We start from the raw sequence: 17618 nt of genomic DNA, 5'->3' as shown, positions 1-17618 counted from the left end.
GAGAAAAATCACTTATGTGTATGATGGGTACAGACTCTAATTTTTTGCTTTAGACTATTCCTCTAGTTGAAGAGTACAAAACATATTTGATGTGTAGTGTTTTTGTTGCTGTTGTTTTTCTCCAAATTATAGTAGAAATTTGTCGAACATGTTATATGATATTCCTGGGGCAGGTGTGCTTGGAAGCTCAAATGACTTCTAAGCCAGTACTAGGTTATTGTGTGCATAAATATAACTGACCACACTTGTAATAGCTGTATTATTAATATTCTGCTGAAAAATAAAATACTAAAAAATACGAACAACATAAACAGAGGATAATATCAACAGAGAAATACTAATTCATGCAACAGCAGAGACATGAAAGGTTGTTTCAATTTTGTTAATTTTCAGAATAATAACAAAAGTATATTTCAAAGCACAACCATAGAATTTTTGACTACTGGCTTTAATGCTATAAATGAACGCAGTTATAAATACACTTTATTCCCTAGCAATAACAGTTAGATTATTTAATTATTGTCAAATTTTCAATAACACAATATGTTTAATGTTTTTATTTTCAAACATTACCATAAAGATTAAAAAGAGTTAGTAACAAAATTGTTCTCTCTGTTCTGCAACAAAAAATTAAATACTGTATCAATAAATATACCGGGTTAATACATTTTCATTTTTAGAATAAAAATATGAGGCAGCCATATATAACTGAGTGCATCACTAAAATTAATACATTTCTGAATAGCTCATTCAGAGAGCTGAGGTAAAACTTTAGCTTGATCTGTCGTTCATTGCGCACACACTCCACCTTAGACACCCACTTGCAATCTCACTCACACGTGTACAGATATGCATACACATACTGTAGAGGTCTCAGTGGTGGATCCCGAGCTACCTTCAGTTTCGTGATCCAAATAAATGGCCCACACCTATTGAAACAAATAGAGCTGCAAGGCAAGAAAGAGGAGGAAAAGTTTCATTTTTGGGGAACAACTCTTTAAATCACTTTGTTTAATTGTGCTATTATTAGTAATGTCTTTATTAGTTTTCATTTTACTATTGAATACATACATGTCTTTATATTTGAAGTTCATATTAGTTAGGCTAGTAGTTTTAGTTGTTGTATCAAAACTAAAAATAGAACATGGTTAAAGTGATGAACACAAATCAGTAATGTACTACAGAATAGTGCGATTTAGGTTAAAAGAGCAGAAATGCATAATTTAAAATAACTTGTGAGGAATGTGCTATTTTTTGAGAAAATGTTTTGGTGGAACGACTGTGTGACAGCAGTAACATAATACATGTCTAACTGGTATAACAGCTGTGTTGTATCAGCTTGCGTAAGGGAGGTAAAATGTGAGAAGTCAGTCTACAAGGAGGTGCGCATGACGTGGTTTAAAAAAAGTTGGTTGACATTTATGCATATTTTCACACTAGTTGCATTAGTGAAATAAGCTTGTTTTCTTTGAAAAAACAATGTACATACAGCTGAGGTCAAAAGTTTAACATACACCCTGCAGAATCTGCAAAATGTTCATTATTTCACCAAAATAAGGGATCATACAAAATGTATTTTATTTTTTTTATTTAGTACTGACCTGAATAAGATATTTCACATAAAAGATATTTACATATAGTCTACTAGAGAAAATAATAGTTGAATTTTATAAAAATCACCCCGTTTTTTTTTTTTTTTTTTTTTTTTTAACATATGCTTGATTCTTAATACTTTGTTGTTACCTGAATGATCCACAGCTGTGCTTTTGTTTAGTGATAGTTGTTCATGAGTCCCTTGTTTGTCCTGAACAGTTAAACTGCCTGCTGTTCTTTAGAAAAACCCTTCAGGTCCCACAAATTCTTTGGTTTTTCAGCATTTTTGTGAATTTTTGAGGTCCATCTTTTCACACTGAGGTCAACTGTGGGACTCATATGCAACTATTACAGAAGGTTCAAACGCTCACTGATGATCTAGAAGGAAAAACAAAGCATTAAGAGCCTTTTGAATGGAATGAGCATGTGTACATTTTTCAAAATACTTACATGTTTCCCAGAAGACAAAATAAGTTAAACTTACCCTGATCTTCAAATTTAAAAAAAGTTATTTAATGCAGTTAATTACTGCAGAAGTAAACGTCAGCATCAGTGAGTGTTTGAACCTTCTGTAATAGTTGCATATGAGTCTGTCAGTGTGAAAAATGGATCTCAAAATCATACTGTCATTGTTGAAAAGGGTTCAAATACACAAAAAAAATGCTGAAAAACCAAAGAATTTGTAGAACCTGACTCATAAACATCTATCACAAAACAAAGAAACAGCTGTGGATCATTCAGGTTAACAACACAGTTTTAAGAATCAAATGTATGTAAACTTTTGAACGAGGTCATTTTTATAAAATCTATTTTCTTTTGTGGACTACATGTAAACATCTTTTATGTGAAATATCTTATTCAGGTCAGTACTAAATAAAAACAGCAAGCATTTTGTATGATCCCTCTTATTTTGATAAAATTATTAACATTTTGCAGATTCTGCAAGGTGTATGTAAACTTTTGACCTCAACTGTAGGTTTGTGTGTTTGTGTTCTCTACCTGTGGCTTCAGTGTAGAGTTTGGACTCATCAGTGCTGGTCACTTTGCAAGTGATGTATGTTTTCTTCCTCTCTATTCGATCCAGAGCACTGTGGATTAAAACCACACTACCCAGAGGCATTGGACTATACAGGAAAACAGAGTTCAACAGGTGAGATCACAGATAATCAAAGCCAGTCTCAACTAGAAATGATTATGTTAAGTGTGTTTGAAAGACTAAAGTACTAAAAACATTATCACACCTGCGGTAGTCGATGTTGAGATTGGCAGTCATAATGGGTCCTGAGAGGAAACCGGCAAGCGAACCCGTCACTGTGTCAATAATGGTGGCTATGGCTCCACCATGTACATGCCTGCCACATAGAAAATAGGTTTAACATCTTTTCCTGCTCCCGTTCTTTACAAATGAAAATGTGGAATTCAATTTCAAGTATTTTTTCAGGCACAGAGCAGCTCCTTACCCAGGTGCACCTTCTAGTAAATGTCCTGCCTGAAACACACAAACGCATCTCTTCTCTTCCTTATTGACAAACACCACATACTCAAACGTTGCGCCTTGCTCTTTAACATTTCTTGTGAAAAGTCGAGCTTTGGCCTGGATCAGTTTGCTGAGGTGTATGCCGGCTATGGGACAAAAACATTGTGACATTTGGCTTTTACACTGCATTATCACGCCATTTCACTGATAACAGTGACTAGAAGTAACTACGCAAATACATACTAATCACTTACCAGTAGCATATTTAATAGAACGGTTGTAGCTGGGCAACTTCCTCCAAGGCCCCCTTTGCTTCTCACCATTTTCGGAGTCAGTGTCACACAGTGCAATATAGTGGTCGTAAACCTTGCGCATCTCTGGACTCCATGATGAGTTGGGCTGGCTGAAATCCCGTGGCTGAGATGAGAACGGCCACAGCGACATCATCTGGACAAACAGTGACATTAAAAATAGTTTTCATTAATATGACACACTTTTGGCTGTAATCTTCAGTAGAAGAACAAGAGAGGCGATGTAAGTCTAAACTGCTTTTTCTAGAGATAAGAAGAGGAGAAAACAATAGAAGATGCCTGTGGACGAATAAAACTTCCTAAAGACCTACGTCTTTGTTCTTTCCACTTTAGCCCTGATGGCAGAGACAAGAAACACTAGATGCCATCCTGGCAGGATATAAACGTGCCGACATTTGTCATGACGCTGCAGCTACTAATGGATTTTCTCAGTGCGAATTTCACTCGATATCCAGGGGCGTTTAGACTCCTTGTGAGGAAAAAAAAAAAAAAAAAAAAAAAAAAAAAAAAAAAAAAATCGATGGTACGGCATTTGGTTTAAGCCTATGCTTACTTCCATCACCACCTGTAAGCTCTTTCAGTAGCTGTGGTCATTGTATCAGTATTTTATTTTCCAAGTTGTGTATTCCCAGTTTTGCTGAGGTAAAAATAGCAACAGGTAGATCCAGTAGCTCACAGAGTGCAACTATTTCACGTCATCGAAACAACGCCGCCACCAATAGTCCAAAATATGCATAAAACAATGTCAGTCTTTTACAGGTTTTCTACTACAGATTTCAGCTAAATAAATAATTTATGTTATATTAAGCCATGCATGTCTTAATACCCGAGGTACCTTTTAAAAACTGCTTTTGTGAACTTAAATTAAGCGGAAATAAAAAAAAAAAAAAAAAAAAAAAAAAAAATTACAAATATTAGATGACAAGCAGACATGTTGCCTTGGAAACTAACCAAAAATAAGTTTAAGTACTAAAAAAATACTAAAACTGCAATAAAAAAGATGAATTAAACCTAAATAGTAATATTCTTCTGGTTTAGAGCAGTGTTGTTATTGTAGGGCTCTATGATTTCCGCAATGCGGAAAACGCGGACGGAATCGTGGAATCCAGTCATCAAAACAGAATTTACTGAATAAGAATGTCACGGAATTTGACAAAGTTTGAATGAATTAATTTAAATTAAATAAATAAATTTAATTTAAATTTAAACCATTTAAATGTGAATCCTGCATGTTCTGCGTGTCTCTGTTTTAATGAATGGAGCAGACGAGCGGTTTTGTTTACTACACACACTGAAGCGCGCGTGACGCTCACAATGATTTCAGCATTTGACTGTTCCATTTTAGGAAAACTAGCGTCATATCATATACACACAGAAATGTAAAGGTGGACACGGCAACCCGTCAAAATAAAAGTCTGGTTTAACTTGAAGACATTGTGCCAGAAATACAGTGATACTATTACTACTACTGCTAAAATGAAACAAACATTATTTTTTTAGGGTATAATCACACAACATTTCTTCCATGTTTTAATTTTAATAGTAAATTAACCTTTTTTGCCAAAAAAAAAAAAAAAAAGTTTAATTTTCAATAATTAAAAGATAAATCAAATAATGTTTTATGCCTTCGATAACCAGAACATTTTAAATACACAACACAGAATTTCTGAAGGTAAAAAAACCTTTTATAAGGCTATTTTAAGAATGAAATAAATTAAGTATGCATTCAAATAATTAGACATGCTAAAACAGAATTTGATAACAATAAAATATATGGTGAGAAAAAAAATAAAATATTTCATAGGGCCCTAAACATGTCATTTTTGTTAAACCTTTAAAGTTTCATGATTTTAATTAATTAGACATGCTCTTTGATTAATAAAATTTAATTTAACCATTAAAAAGGAGTTGATATCACCATTAAAAAGGAGCTCATCACAGAATCCAGAAAAAAAATAAAACAGAATTTGGGAAAAAATAAAACGGATTTCATAGGGCCCTATTATTGTTAACTAGAACTGTTAAAAATAGTTTTTATTAACTGAAATAAAACTGAAATTTCCCATAAAACTTAACTAAATGAAATTTAAAGTAAATTAATAATAAACATTCTGTGTCAAATCAACCAAATTTCAAAAACTTCACCAGCTCAAATTTTTGATTTTGCTACTATTTTTCTTAAGGTAGACAGACATGTATAGCGATTAAAGCCAAAATATTAAATTATACTATATTGCGATGTCTTTAATACTTCTTGACTTAAAGCCACACAAACTATGAAACAACAAAGAATATTGATGGCACTCAGACAGCTATGTATGCAACTGTCTTGACAGAAGGATCAAGACAGTTTCAACAAGATCCCAAGTTTCAACATTATTTGTTCATCAGACATTTCTCTTTAAAAGAAAAGAAGTTTCATATTTTTGCAAAGTGACCCACATTTGGTTTTTGACCACTGAATTTTTTTTTTTTTTTTAATGTACTGCTGGAACCATTTTGAAATTACAATATCTCTGGAACTGAACCATACATGAACTTAGAAATGAAGTTGCCAAAAGGGAAATTTGTTAAGACCCAATAGCATTAAGATGACAGATACCATTAGGATATCTTTAATACCTCTGGAGTTACAGGCATGCAAACTTGAGAGTAAAAAAACAAGAAGAGTGCTGTTTCCCCATTTTTGAATGGTCACTATTGCCATATGATGCTACAAAGATTGCTAAATTCAACGATTTTACTAACTGACATACCAATCTCTGTGTACAAATAACAATGATGCTGCCATCTTTCTGAAGTCATTTTTAACCCCCTGTAATTTGGCTCTGAATCTCAGGTGAAAATTGCCATTTTGACCCCATCTATAAAATAACAAACTACTCAATAAATATTTGTCCATGACATTTAATATTTTGGCCTTCATCACTAGTACATGTCTATCTTGATTCTAGTGTTGCACAATATACCAGTACTTAAAAAGTATCGCAAAATCCTGCTTTTAAAAACGGTATGATTCGATTTAACTTGACAGTCAGAAATATATTCATATATTTCTTAATGTATAAATAGTACTACTACTAATACTACTTATTAAAACAATGTTTAAGGAATATTTACCAGAAAAAAATAAAAGTACCAGAATTTATTTACCATATAATTTTAAATACAACACAGTATTTCTGAAAAAAAGAAATACATAGCCTATAATAAATTTATTCTTTATCAAATCTAATTATCATTTATAAATTCATTAGACATGGTTTTGATTATTAAAATGTAATGAAACGATTAAAACAGAATCCAGAAAAGTAATGGAAAACAGAGATTCACAAACAAAACTGAATTTGAGAAAAATAATAAAACGTATTTCACAGGGCCTCGCTAAGCCTTTAATAAATTGCTGTTAAATTCTGCAAGTTTCATTATTTTAATTTTTTAATGTAACAATAGTCTAGAAATATTCAAATGGAATTTTTTTTTTTTTAAAGGGGGGGATGAAATGCTTTGTTTTAATAGATAAAATAACTATGGTCTCCATTTGGATCATCTATTATTCAGTTACTTTTCCTGTTGTTGTTTTCTTCGTAGTATCAGTTCAGTAGTAGTATTGTGATATTTTAGTCAGGTATCGTATCGAAGTCAGAATTTTGGTACGGTGACAACACTACTTGATTCAGCATTTTTTTTAGCAAAATCAACAAAAAAATATATATTAAAAACTAGGGCAAAAAAAACTGAAACTTTAAAAAGAATGAAATATATACATGAAAATAAATAAATAAATAAATATATACATTTAAAAAATTAAACATTTAAAATATTAATAAACATATTTCAAAATAAATTTCAAAACAGTACCACCAAGTGTTTAACTGGCATTAAGGCAGTTAAATTCCCTGGCAATAACAATTAGATCATTTAATATCTAAGTAATGTTAAATTGACACTGGAGACGATTTCAAAAGCCTGGTAAGATTGCTCTTATGAGGAATTTGTTGACAATACAACCATATTTTGCCAAAACAAAACATTAAAGCATACAAAACACTAAACAATGTGTATTAACACGACTACAGAATGAATAAATTAACAGCTGTTTAAAACAAATGGAAAAAAAATAATTTACCGAGATAGGACTGATGGTCTCGAGTGAGGACTGCAGGTGTCTGTGGGTCTCTTTAGAGAGCAGCTGGTTAGGACTGACTCCTTTCAGTCCATTAGAAAACTGTATTTGTCCGTGGAGGCTGCCAAGTCTTCTCGCTATGTGTCTCAACATGATGACTGTAAATCAGTCTTTCCCAGAGGAATGGCTGTCACTCCAAACCAAATGTAGCAGATGTGTTATTCTTCTGGACAGGACTCTAAATGTCCAGAATAAACGCGATTTTCTTGTACATGATGCAATGAACTGAAGGCTTTTCCACCTCCCAGATTTCCACACACGTTGACCGTCAAAAGCAACAGAGCACAAGCGATAGCCGCTCAGCTCTTTTTAATATAAACTGAAAAACGAATCCTACATACGTAAGAAAGTCTTTACCAGTTAGTTAACAATAGAATATAGTACAAAACGACAGCTAAATTTAAGGTGAAAATACAAGATCCGGCGGTGAACAGAGTGACTTTCAGACTCACGGATACCATCGGTGATTGGCCAGTTCATGCACGCGGAGTGGAAACGCGTGTCATTCTAACCACGTGACGCTGATACGTACGTCTGATTGGTGGGATGAAGTTATAACATCCTGTGTGTCTGTTGCCACAGCAACTTTTTGGTTCCCGTGCTTTCAGCTCCGTGCTGGAATTTACTCTTTGTAATTGTACTTTTAGTAGTTGTTTACCTGCCTGTGATTCACGATGTTTGGTCGAGAGACGCGGCGTTCAAAAAACAAGTTTGTGCAGAGAGAGAGGGACAGAATAAGGGTACAGGAATGCTGTTTGTCTTTTATAACTGTACAGTCTCAATGATTACGTAATCAGATTACGTTTTAAAGTAACTAGTAAAGTAACGCATTACTTTTAAAATTACAACGAAATATTTTAGTGACTTTTTTTGAATAAGGAACGCCAGTTTTCCAATTTATTCACAGACATCTCTGTCCTGTACAGAGGCAGAGCCCCTTCTTCAGACTGAGGCTTATTCATTTCTGTTTTTGTGTGAACAGGTCTTACCTGCAGGTAAACTACAGTTGTCCGAAATATAACTTTTGGGTTTTTTTTGTTATTAATAAACAAATAAGCAAGCCCAGCCCAGGTGAAAAAAGTAACAGAAAAGTAACGTTACTTTTTATGGAGTAACTGATTATGGTACTGCCTTACTTTTTAAAGTAACTTTCACCAACACTGTTAAGTAGTAGTAGTAGTAATAATAATAATAACTAGATGAGTAAAGTTTGAGAACAAACTTTAGGTTGGCTTGAGAAAGCCTAGCTGAAAGTTTGAAGCAGTTGTACAAGTATGAAAGCAGCTAAATGATTTAACACATTGCTTACAGGATTTAACATGTTGTTAACATGTTTTAGCATGATTAGCTTGTTGCTTGTATTTTTATAGGCTGATTACAATGTTGTTAGCATAATTAACATGTTGTTAACATGATTAGCAAATTACTAGAATGTTGTTAGCATGATTAGCAAGTTACTAGCATGTTTCTAGCCTGATTAGCATGTTGATAGCATGTTTCACGCATGATTAGCATGTTACTAGCATGTTTTCTAACATGGCTAACATGTTACTAGCTTGTTGTTAATATGTTTCTAGCATGATTAACATATTACTAGCATGTTGTTAACATGATTGGCATGTTGCTAGCATTATTAGCATGTTGTTAGCATGGTTCCAGTATGATTAGCATGTAACTAACATGTTGCTAGCATTATTACCAAGTTACTAGGATGATTAACATGTTACTAGCATGTTGCTAGCATGATTAACATGTTGTTAGCATGTTTTTAACATGATTAGCATGTTACTAGCATGTTGCTAACACGATTAGCATGTTACTAACATGTTTCTAACATGATTAGCATGTTGTTAACATGATTAGCATGTTGCTAGCATGATTTAGATAGCTAGATAGATTAGAAATATTAGAGTGGAAGCTTAAATGAGTCTAAATGGATTAGAAATAGTACATAGAAGGGAAGCTTGATTGAGCCTCAAGGGATTCTGGGAGTTTAGATTTGAATTTTGTCAGTTGGAGTTTAAAGAGTGTTGGCTCATTTGAACATTCCGTCGATGTAAGTCTATGAGCTTTTGGTGGCTTTGACAGTCTGGTTTACGAAAACTGTCGCATCAGTCTAAAAAGATACAGCACACCGAGTCAGACCAGTCTGAAGGTCTGGGCCGAGTTTGGTTGTAACGATCAGCCTTATCGGTAAATGTTACAGTGATTTAAAAGGGGTCAGATTATACTGTGTGAAATTAAAATAAGTGTTTTAAAAAGATGAGACAACGACAAAAGTAAAGTGAATAAACAAGTATATTTACAAATTCACAAGGAACTAAAACAACACAATAAAACTAGAAATCCTAGGCTGTTAAAAGCACAGAGTCCTTCAGTTCCATACTACTAAAACAGTCCTTAAGAAATCCAGCGTGCTGTAAGTTCCAAGTAAAAGTGTCCACTGGTGTATATACAGTCCAAAGAAGTGTAATCCAATAAAAGTGATGCTGGAATGGCAAGTCCTTAAAAGAAACTCCTCAGTCCTGATTGTTTGACATGCTGCCTCCTTTATACTGTTTGTTCCTGATTCCTGTCATGTGACTGATCACATGACAGGCAGACGCAGACTCATTTAAAGACATACACACATTAAAATGTTTAAGAGGAATAAAATGGCTAAGACAACATGAAAACATATTAAAACTCAAATATACATAAAATAATTATAATACATTGAGCAGGTTAGAACATGTGTCCTGTGTGACAGTGTCACATGGTGGTTCTAGCTTGAAAGCTCTAGGAGAAGAAGAAGAAGAATATTCTTAAATAGTAGATCAGTAAGTTGGCCTTTTCATGCCAACTTAATAATAAGAAAACACCTTAAACTGATCAAAAGTTATAGTGACAGACATTGATCAGAAGTGACATACTGTTACAAAAATATGTATATTTTGAATAAATGTTGTTCTTTTTTAACTTTCTAATAAATTTTTTTGCCACAAAAACATTAAGTGGCACATCTGTTTCTGTTGTGATAATAATAATAAATATTTCTTGAGCAACAAATCAGCATACTAGAATGCAGTTTGAGGGAAGTTACTTTTAAAAGTAATGCATTACAATATTGCATACAATATACTCCATAAAAAAGTAACTAATTGCCTTAGTTACTCTTTATGGAAAGTAATGCACTACATTACTTTTGCGTTACTTTTCATCCCCTTGGCTTGCTTATTTATTTATTTATTTATTTATTTATTTATTTATAACAAAAATCCCGAAAGTTATATTTTTTGAAACTGTGAAGGACAGAAATTCACTCACAATTTCTCTCATGGGGACAGGAAAGGTGTCAGTGAACAAATGGAAAAACAAAGTAACTTGCATTACATGCTTGAAAAAGTAGCTCTGTTTTGTGCATTACTCTAATAGTTACTTGAAAAAAGTAATCTGATTACATAATTCCGGTTACTTGTAATGCGTTACTCCCAACACTGTTAGAATGATTTCTGAAGGATCACGTGACACTAAAGACTGGAGTAATGGCTGCTGAAAATTCAGCTTTGCCATCAGAAATAAATTACATTTGAAGTATATTAAAATGTATATACTTTTACGTAATAATATTTTTTTTAATTAAATTTATTTGAACAGTATGTAGCACATATTAAAATGTGTAATTTAAGTTTTGTTTGATTTATATCAGGTTTAAACCCCTTACACAATTACATGTGTATATGCTTATGTTTAACAACTTTCTTTTTCTAATAGAAAGATGAAGATATCACTGACAGAACTGCTGAGCTGGACAGGTGTGCTTATCCTGATTTACGATCTTCAAGATTTCATCAAATTTAAATAAACAAACATATGACATAAAATGAATACGAACAACTGCAGTATTTCATGTACTGGTAATTTAAACTCTTACATTTGGAGTTGCAGCTGTGAATGCCATGGACTGATGTTCTTGTTTCAGGACGAAGAGTGTGATGTTGAAGGCTGAATTTGAAGTTCTTGGCCTTAATTACTGTGAAAAAGCACTGAAACGCAGAGAGAGGACGCAACAAAGAGAGATGGAGTTGTGGAACACCTCACTGACTTTGGTCAGTATACAGACAATACTGCTTTTATGAGGCATTATTGATACAGGTTACTGAGAATGACTTTGTTTCTTCCGTTGCAATAACAGTATATCATCAGTAGAGGGTAGAATAAGAACACGAGCGTAAAAATAAATTGAAACGGAAAATACTGTAGTTCTGTTGCAAGCCGAATTTTGCCAAATTTGTGCAGTCTCGGGCTCCTCATAATATTTTTTTAAGTGAGCAGTTCTTCTCCCAAAGAACTACTAAGAACTACTATCCACAGGTTCATTATAATGTAAATGATGCAAAATGTAAAGTAAAGATCATGGTAACCCACTAGTAATGATTTAGGTAGTACCAAATACTTCAGAAGGAATTACTAATTTTTTGGATCCGTATTCTAAAGTAAAGATCATGGTAACCCACTAGTAATGATTTAGGTAATACCAAATACTTCAGAAGGAATTACTAATTTTTTGGATCCGTATTCTAAAGTAAAGATCATGGTAACCCACTAGTAATGACTCAAGTGTTACTACATACTTCAGAAGAAATTACTAATTATTTGGTTCCGTATTCTAAAGTGAAGATCATGGTAGCCCACCTGTAACGCCTCAAGTGTTATCAAAGCCATCAGAAGTATGACTATTTTAGTAGCATTATTCATTACCAAGGAGTTATCTTGATCTTCACTTTGGAATATGGAACCAAATAATTAGTATTTTGTAAGTATTTGGTATTACCTGAGTCATTACTAGTGGGTTACCATGATCTTCACTTTAGAATTAATTATACATTTTGCATTATTTACATGAATTATGAGCATGTATATAGTAGTTCTTAGTAGTTCTCTGAGAGATATAAAAAAAATATTAGTTACTGAGTAGCTAATAGTGAACTACCTTGTTCAACTGAGCACTATTACTTATTGATTTGTTAATGAGAGTTTCTTATTAGTTAATAGTAGTTACTAGAATGTTAATAGTGCATTAGTCATTTGTTCCTCTGTAGTTATTCACTAATGACGGATCTGTACTTTAAAGTGTTACCGACTACAGTTCCTGCTGTAGTAACCCTATAATTCTGTCACAGATACTCAAACAGTTGCTTAAGACAAACAGCAGGTGTCAAATGAGTAATAACGTTTGGAAAGAATTATCATTTAAATCCCAGAAGGAAGTAAAATATAATCCTGATAAAGCCCTCAAATAGGCTATGTTTTAATTGTTTTGTATACTCTTGATTCCATAACAAACAGAGTTATCTTGAGGGCTCATCCTTATTGTACCAATCTAACTCGTATGACAGCAAAATCACAAGAATAACTGAAAGAAGAGAGAGCTGGATCAAACGAACCATTACTAGGGCGACTGTGCCAAATTTCAGTGCTTGCTGAACTGTTCTCCATTTTTAGGGTTAATGCATTTCAAATGTATGATACATTTCCATTTGACCTGGAAATATACAAAACACATGCCAGTGAACTATAAATGTGACATATTGTTAATTAAACAATGGCAGTTATTATTATATAATAACATTTAATAACAAACTTGGCAAAGTCAATTTTTGTTTAAATGCATTTATTATTATTATGTACTTTATTGTTTAATATTTGTTATATGAAACATTCTAAATCCAACAGCCAATTTCTTAAAATCTAAAATGCTGGCATTTGTTGGATTCGTTGTGAATCAGCCTTAAACCATCCAGTTCTACCAGTGTATCTCTGTGTTTACAAAAGCTCTATTATATGCCACACCTCCTCAGTAGTTGTCTCAGCTTTTTGTGTGGTATTTGCTTTAAAAGAAGATTCAAATATTGCTTTGACTTGTAAATGTTGTTGATAGTGATGGAAGCAGGAAAAGGTTGTTATATCCTGTGGGGTGTTTTTACAGGTCCGGAAAGAAGCGTTACGCAGGATGCTGGAACAGGAGAGACAGCTGCACATCAGAGAGCTCAGCAAGATCGGTCTGGCCATTTATCAACAAAGAACATAAACCATAAATCATTAAAAAACACTCCAATGCTGAACTCAGACATTCATTGCTTTATATACACACGTGGACAAAATTGTTGGTACCCTTCGGTCAATGAAAGAAAAACTCACAATGGTCACAGAAATAACTTTAATCTGACAAAAGTAATAATAAATAAAAATTCTATGAATGTTAATCAATGAAAGTCAGACATTGCTTTTCAACCGTGCTTCAACGGAATTATTTAAAAAAATAAACTCATGGAACAGGCCTAGACAAAAATGATGGTACCCCTAGAAAAGACTGAAAATAATGTGACCAAAGGGACATGTTAATTCAAGGTGTGTCCACTAATTAGCATCACAGGTGTCTACAATCTTGTAATCAGTCAGTGGGCCAATATATAGGGCTCCAGTTAGTCACTGTGTTGTTTGGTGACATGGTGTGTACCACACTCAACATGGACCAGAGGAAGCGAAGGAAAGAGTTGTCTCAGGAGATTAGAAAGAAAATTATGGACAAGCATGTTGAAGGTAAAGGCTACAAGACCATCTCCAAGCAGCTAGATGTTCCTGTGACTACAGTTGCACATATTATTCGGAAATTTAAGATCCATGGGACTGTAGCCAACCTCCCTGGACGTGGCCGCAGGAGGAAAATTGATGACAAATCAAAGAGACGGATAATCCGAATGGTAACAAAAGAGCCCAGAAAGACTTCTAAAGAGATCCAAGGTGAACTTCATGCTCAAGGAACATCAGTGTCAGATCGCACCATCTGTCGTTTTGCGCCAAAGTGGACTACATGGGAGACGACCAAGGAGGACACCATTGTTGAAAACAAATCACAAAAAAGCCAGACTGGAATATGCCAAACTACATGTTGACAAGCCACAAAGCTTCTGCGAGAATGTCCTATGGACAGATGAGACAAAAATTGAACTTTATGCCAAGGCACATCAGAACACTGTCCCTACTGTGAAACATGGAGGAGGCTCTGTTATGTTCTGGGGCTGCTTTGCTGCATCTGGCACAGGGTGTCTTGAATCTGTGCAGGGTACAATGAAATCTCAAGACTATCAAGGGATTCTAGAGAGAAATGTGCTGGCCAGTGTCAGAAAGCTTGGTCTCAGTCGCAGGTCATGGGTCTTGCAACAGGACAATGACCCAAAACACACAGCTAAAAACACCCAAGAATGGCTAAGAGGAAAACATTGGACTATTCTAAAGTGGCCTTCTGTGAGCCCTGACCTCAATCCTATTGAGCATCTTTGGAAGGAGCTGAAACATGCCGTCTGGAAAAGGCGCCCTTCAAACCGGAAACAACTGGAGAAGTTTGCTCATGAGGAGTGGGCCAAAATACCTGCTGAGAGGTGCAGAAGTCTCATTGACAGTTACAGGAATCGTCTGATTGCAGTGATTGCCTCAAAAGGTTGTGCAACAAAATATTAAGTTAGGGGTACCATCATTTTTGTCTAGGAGTTTATTTTTTTAAATAATTCCGTTGAAGCACAGATTTTTTATTTATTATTACTTTTGTCAGATTAAAGTTATTTCTGTGACCATTGTGAGTTTTTCTTTCATTGACCGAAGGGTACCAACAATTTTGTCCACGTGTGTATATACATTTACCATATACATTGTTTGTACAGTATGACAGTTCAAACTTTTTTTGTTTCCTCTGTCATTACAGACACAGCTGTTCAAAAGTTTAAAAGAAGTCTCTTGTAGTAATCAAGGCTGCATTTATTTGTTCATGAATACAGTAAAAACTAATATTTTGAATATTACGATTATAACAACTGCTTTCTATTTTAATAGATTTTAAAATGAAATTTATTCTTGTAATAGCTGAATTTTCAGCAGCCATTAATCCAGTCTTTATTCATCATAAATCTTAATATGCTGATTTGGTGCTTAAGAAACATTTCTAATTATCAATATTGAGAGCAGTAGTACTGCTTAATATTTTTGTAGAAACCGTGATACATTTTTTTTTATTTCAGGATTCTTTGATGAATAAAAAGTGCAAACAATTAGAAATAAAAATCTTTTATAAATGTCACTTTTGATCAATTTAATGCAACCTTGCTCAATAATAATTTCTTTGTAAAAAAAAAATCTTATTGACACCACACTTTTAAATGCTATGGTATATGGGCCATTCTACAGAAAGTCAGAGTTGGAAATGTCTTGAAAAAAAAATTGTATGTACAGTAACATGTGAAAGTTGTGAATAATTTTAACAAAATAAGAGAGATCATACAAAATCCTTGTTATTTTTTATTTAGTACTGTCCTGAGTAAGATATTTTACATAAAAGATGTTTACATATAGTCCACCAGACGAAAAAATAGCTGAAATGATTAAAATAACCCCTTTCAAACCCTTGAACCCTTTCCAGCAGTGACTATGATTTTGAGATCCATCTTTTCACACTGAGGACAACTGAGGGACTCAAACACAGCTATTACAGAAGGTTCAAACATTCACTGATGCTCCAGAAGGAAACACGATGCATTAAGAACCAGGGGTGAAAACTTTTGAAAAGGACGATGTCCAAATTTTTCTTATATGGCTGAAATTTAATTTGTTTCCATTTAATACTACCCTTCGGAAGCAACAGAAGATACTTGCATGTTTCCCGGAAGACAAATTAAGTACAATTTACCTTGATCTTCAAATTCAAAAAGTTTTCACCCCCCGGCTCTTAATGCATCGTGTTTCCTTCTGGAGCATCAGTTAATGTTTGAACCTTTTTTAATAGTTGTGTTTGAGTCCCTCAGTTGTCCTCAGTGTAAAAAGATGGATCTCAAACTTATACAGTCACTGCTGGAAAGGGTTCAAATATGCTGAAAATTCTGCAGGACCAATAGACAATGGAACAATGGACTCATGAACAGCCATCACAAAACAAAAAAACAGTCATAGATCATTCAGGTAACCACAATATTAAGAACGAAGGGTTTGTTGTTTTATTAATTTCTGCTTTTTTTTGTCTTGTGGAGTATATGTAAACATCTTTTATGTAAAATATCTTACTCAGGACAGTAGTACTAAATGAAAATAACATGCATTTTGTATGATCTCTCTTGTTTTGCTAAAATTATTCACATTTTCACGAATTCTGCAAGTGGTTCCCAAACTTTCACGTCACTGCATGCAAATCGTATAATATCCAAGGTACATATTTCTAGTAATTGTGCAGTTAATTCTCATATTGTCTTTTTAGAAAGTTTTGGAATATTTGTCCCCTCTCCAAAATTGTAACCCCCGAAACACAGTAATATATAATTTAATTAGAAGGGTTATATTGACCTATTAAGATTTTGCTTACATCTACATTGTAAAATATATATTTTTTTATATTTAGTTTTATTAAACTTTTTTGAGAGGTAAATCAATAACATCTACATTTTTAACAATATTTCAAGTTTGATTTATGAGATTTGTTGTATTTGGAATCCAATTTTTCTTTGTGAAAGGCAAATGGTTGATCATATGGATTTCAAAGTTAAGGATTCATTAGTTTGAATATACACTGAACCATACACCATCTTATTTGATAATTCAATACTTTATTTTTGACAAAACATCCCATGTTTCAGTAGTGACTGCGCATTTTCGGTAGCAACCACATCACATCACAGAATTTTAACTTGCATATTAAACCACTAAAAATTTACATAACTGTACTAAAATTTTGTTTATTTCCACAGATATGATAATTATGCGTTCCCTTTTTTCACTACCGAATCAGTGATTACATGTTTTGGGCATGACGGTTTCGGTAGTGACAAATTTATGAAATAACCAGAGGTGGGAAGTAACGAAGCTATTCGCTATTTATTTTTCTGACTTCTTTTTACTTCTTACATTTTTACACAAATATGTACTTTCCACTTATTACATTTTCAAACTAGGCTCGTTACTTTAACATTCGATAACAAATCTCTAATAAATCATGGATCGGTTAGTCTTTACTGGCAACACGATTCGGCTC

The 17618-nt window shown here is 33.6% G+C and overlaps 1 protein-coding gene across 2 annotated transcripts; it reads right to left on the bottom strand.

The window, feature by feature from the left end:
- Positions 1–240: 240 nt before the first annotated feature.
- On the bottom strand, positions 241–8040 carry them4 (thioesterase superfamily member 4). Of its 2 annotated transcripts, XM_051132314.1 has the most exons (7): positions 7511–8040; positions 3325–3517; positions 3054–3216; positions 2835–2945; positions 2593–2717; positions 1744–1971; positions 241–947 (listed from the first exon to the last, which is right to left on the bottom strand). In XM_051132314.1, exons 1-6 carry the CDS (start codon positions 7658–7660, stop codon positions 1961–1963), a joined length of 753 nt encoding a protein of 250 aa, XP_050988271.1. In that variant the 5' UTR covers positions 7661–8040; the 3' UTR covers positions 241–947; positions 1744–1960. The 2 variants fall into 2 exon arrangements, with proteins under 2 accessions (XP_050988271.1, XP_050988270.1); XM_051132313.1 differs by lacking the exon at positions 1744–1971.
- Between the last annotated feature and the right edge of the window lie 9578 nt (positions 8041–17618).

This window comes from Labeo rohita, chromosome 16, assembly GCF_022985175.1.
Source record: "Labeo rohita strain BAU-BD-2019 chromosome 16, IGBB_LRoh.1.0, whole genome shotgun sequence".
Lineage (NCBI taxonomy): Eukaryota > Metazoa > Chordata > Actinopteri > Cypriniformes > Cyprinidae > Labeo > Labeo rohita.
The sequence above is the reverse complement of the archived record's forward strand: the minus strand, read 5'-3'. Positions and strand labels throughout refer to the sequence as shown.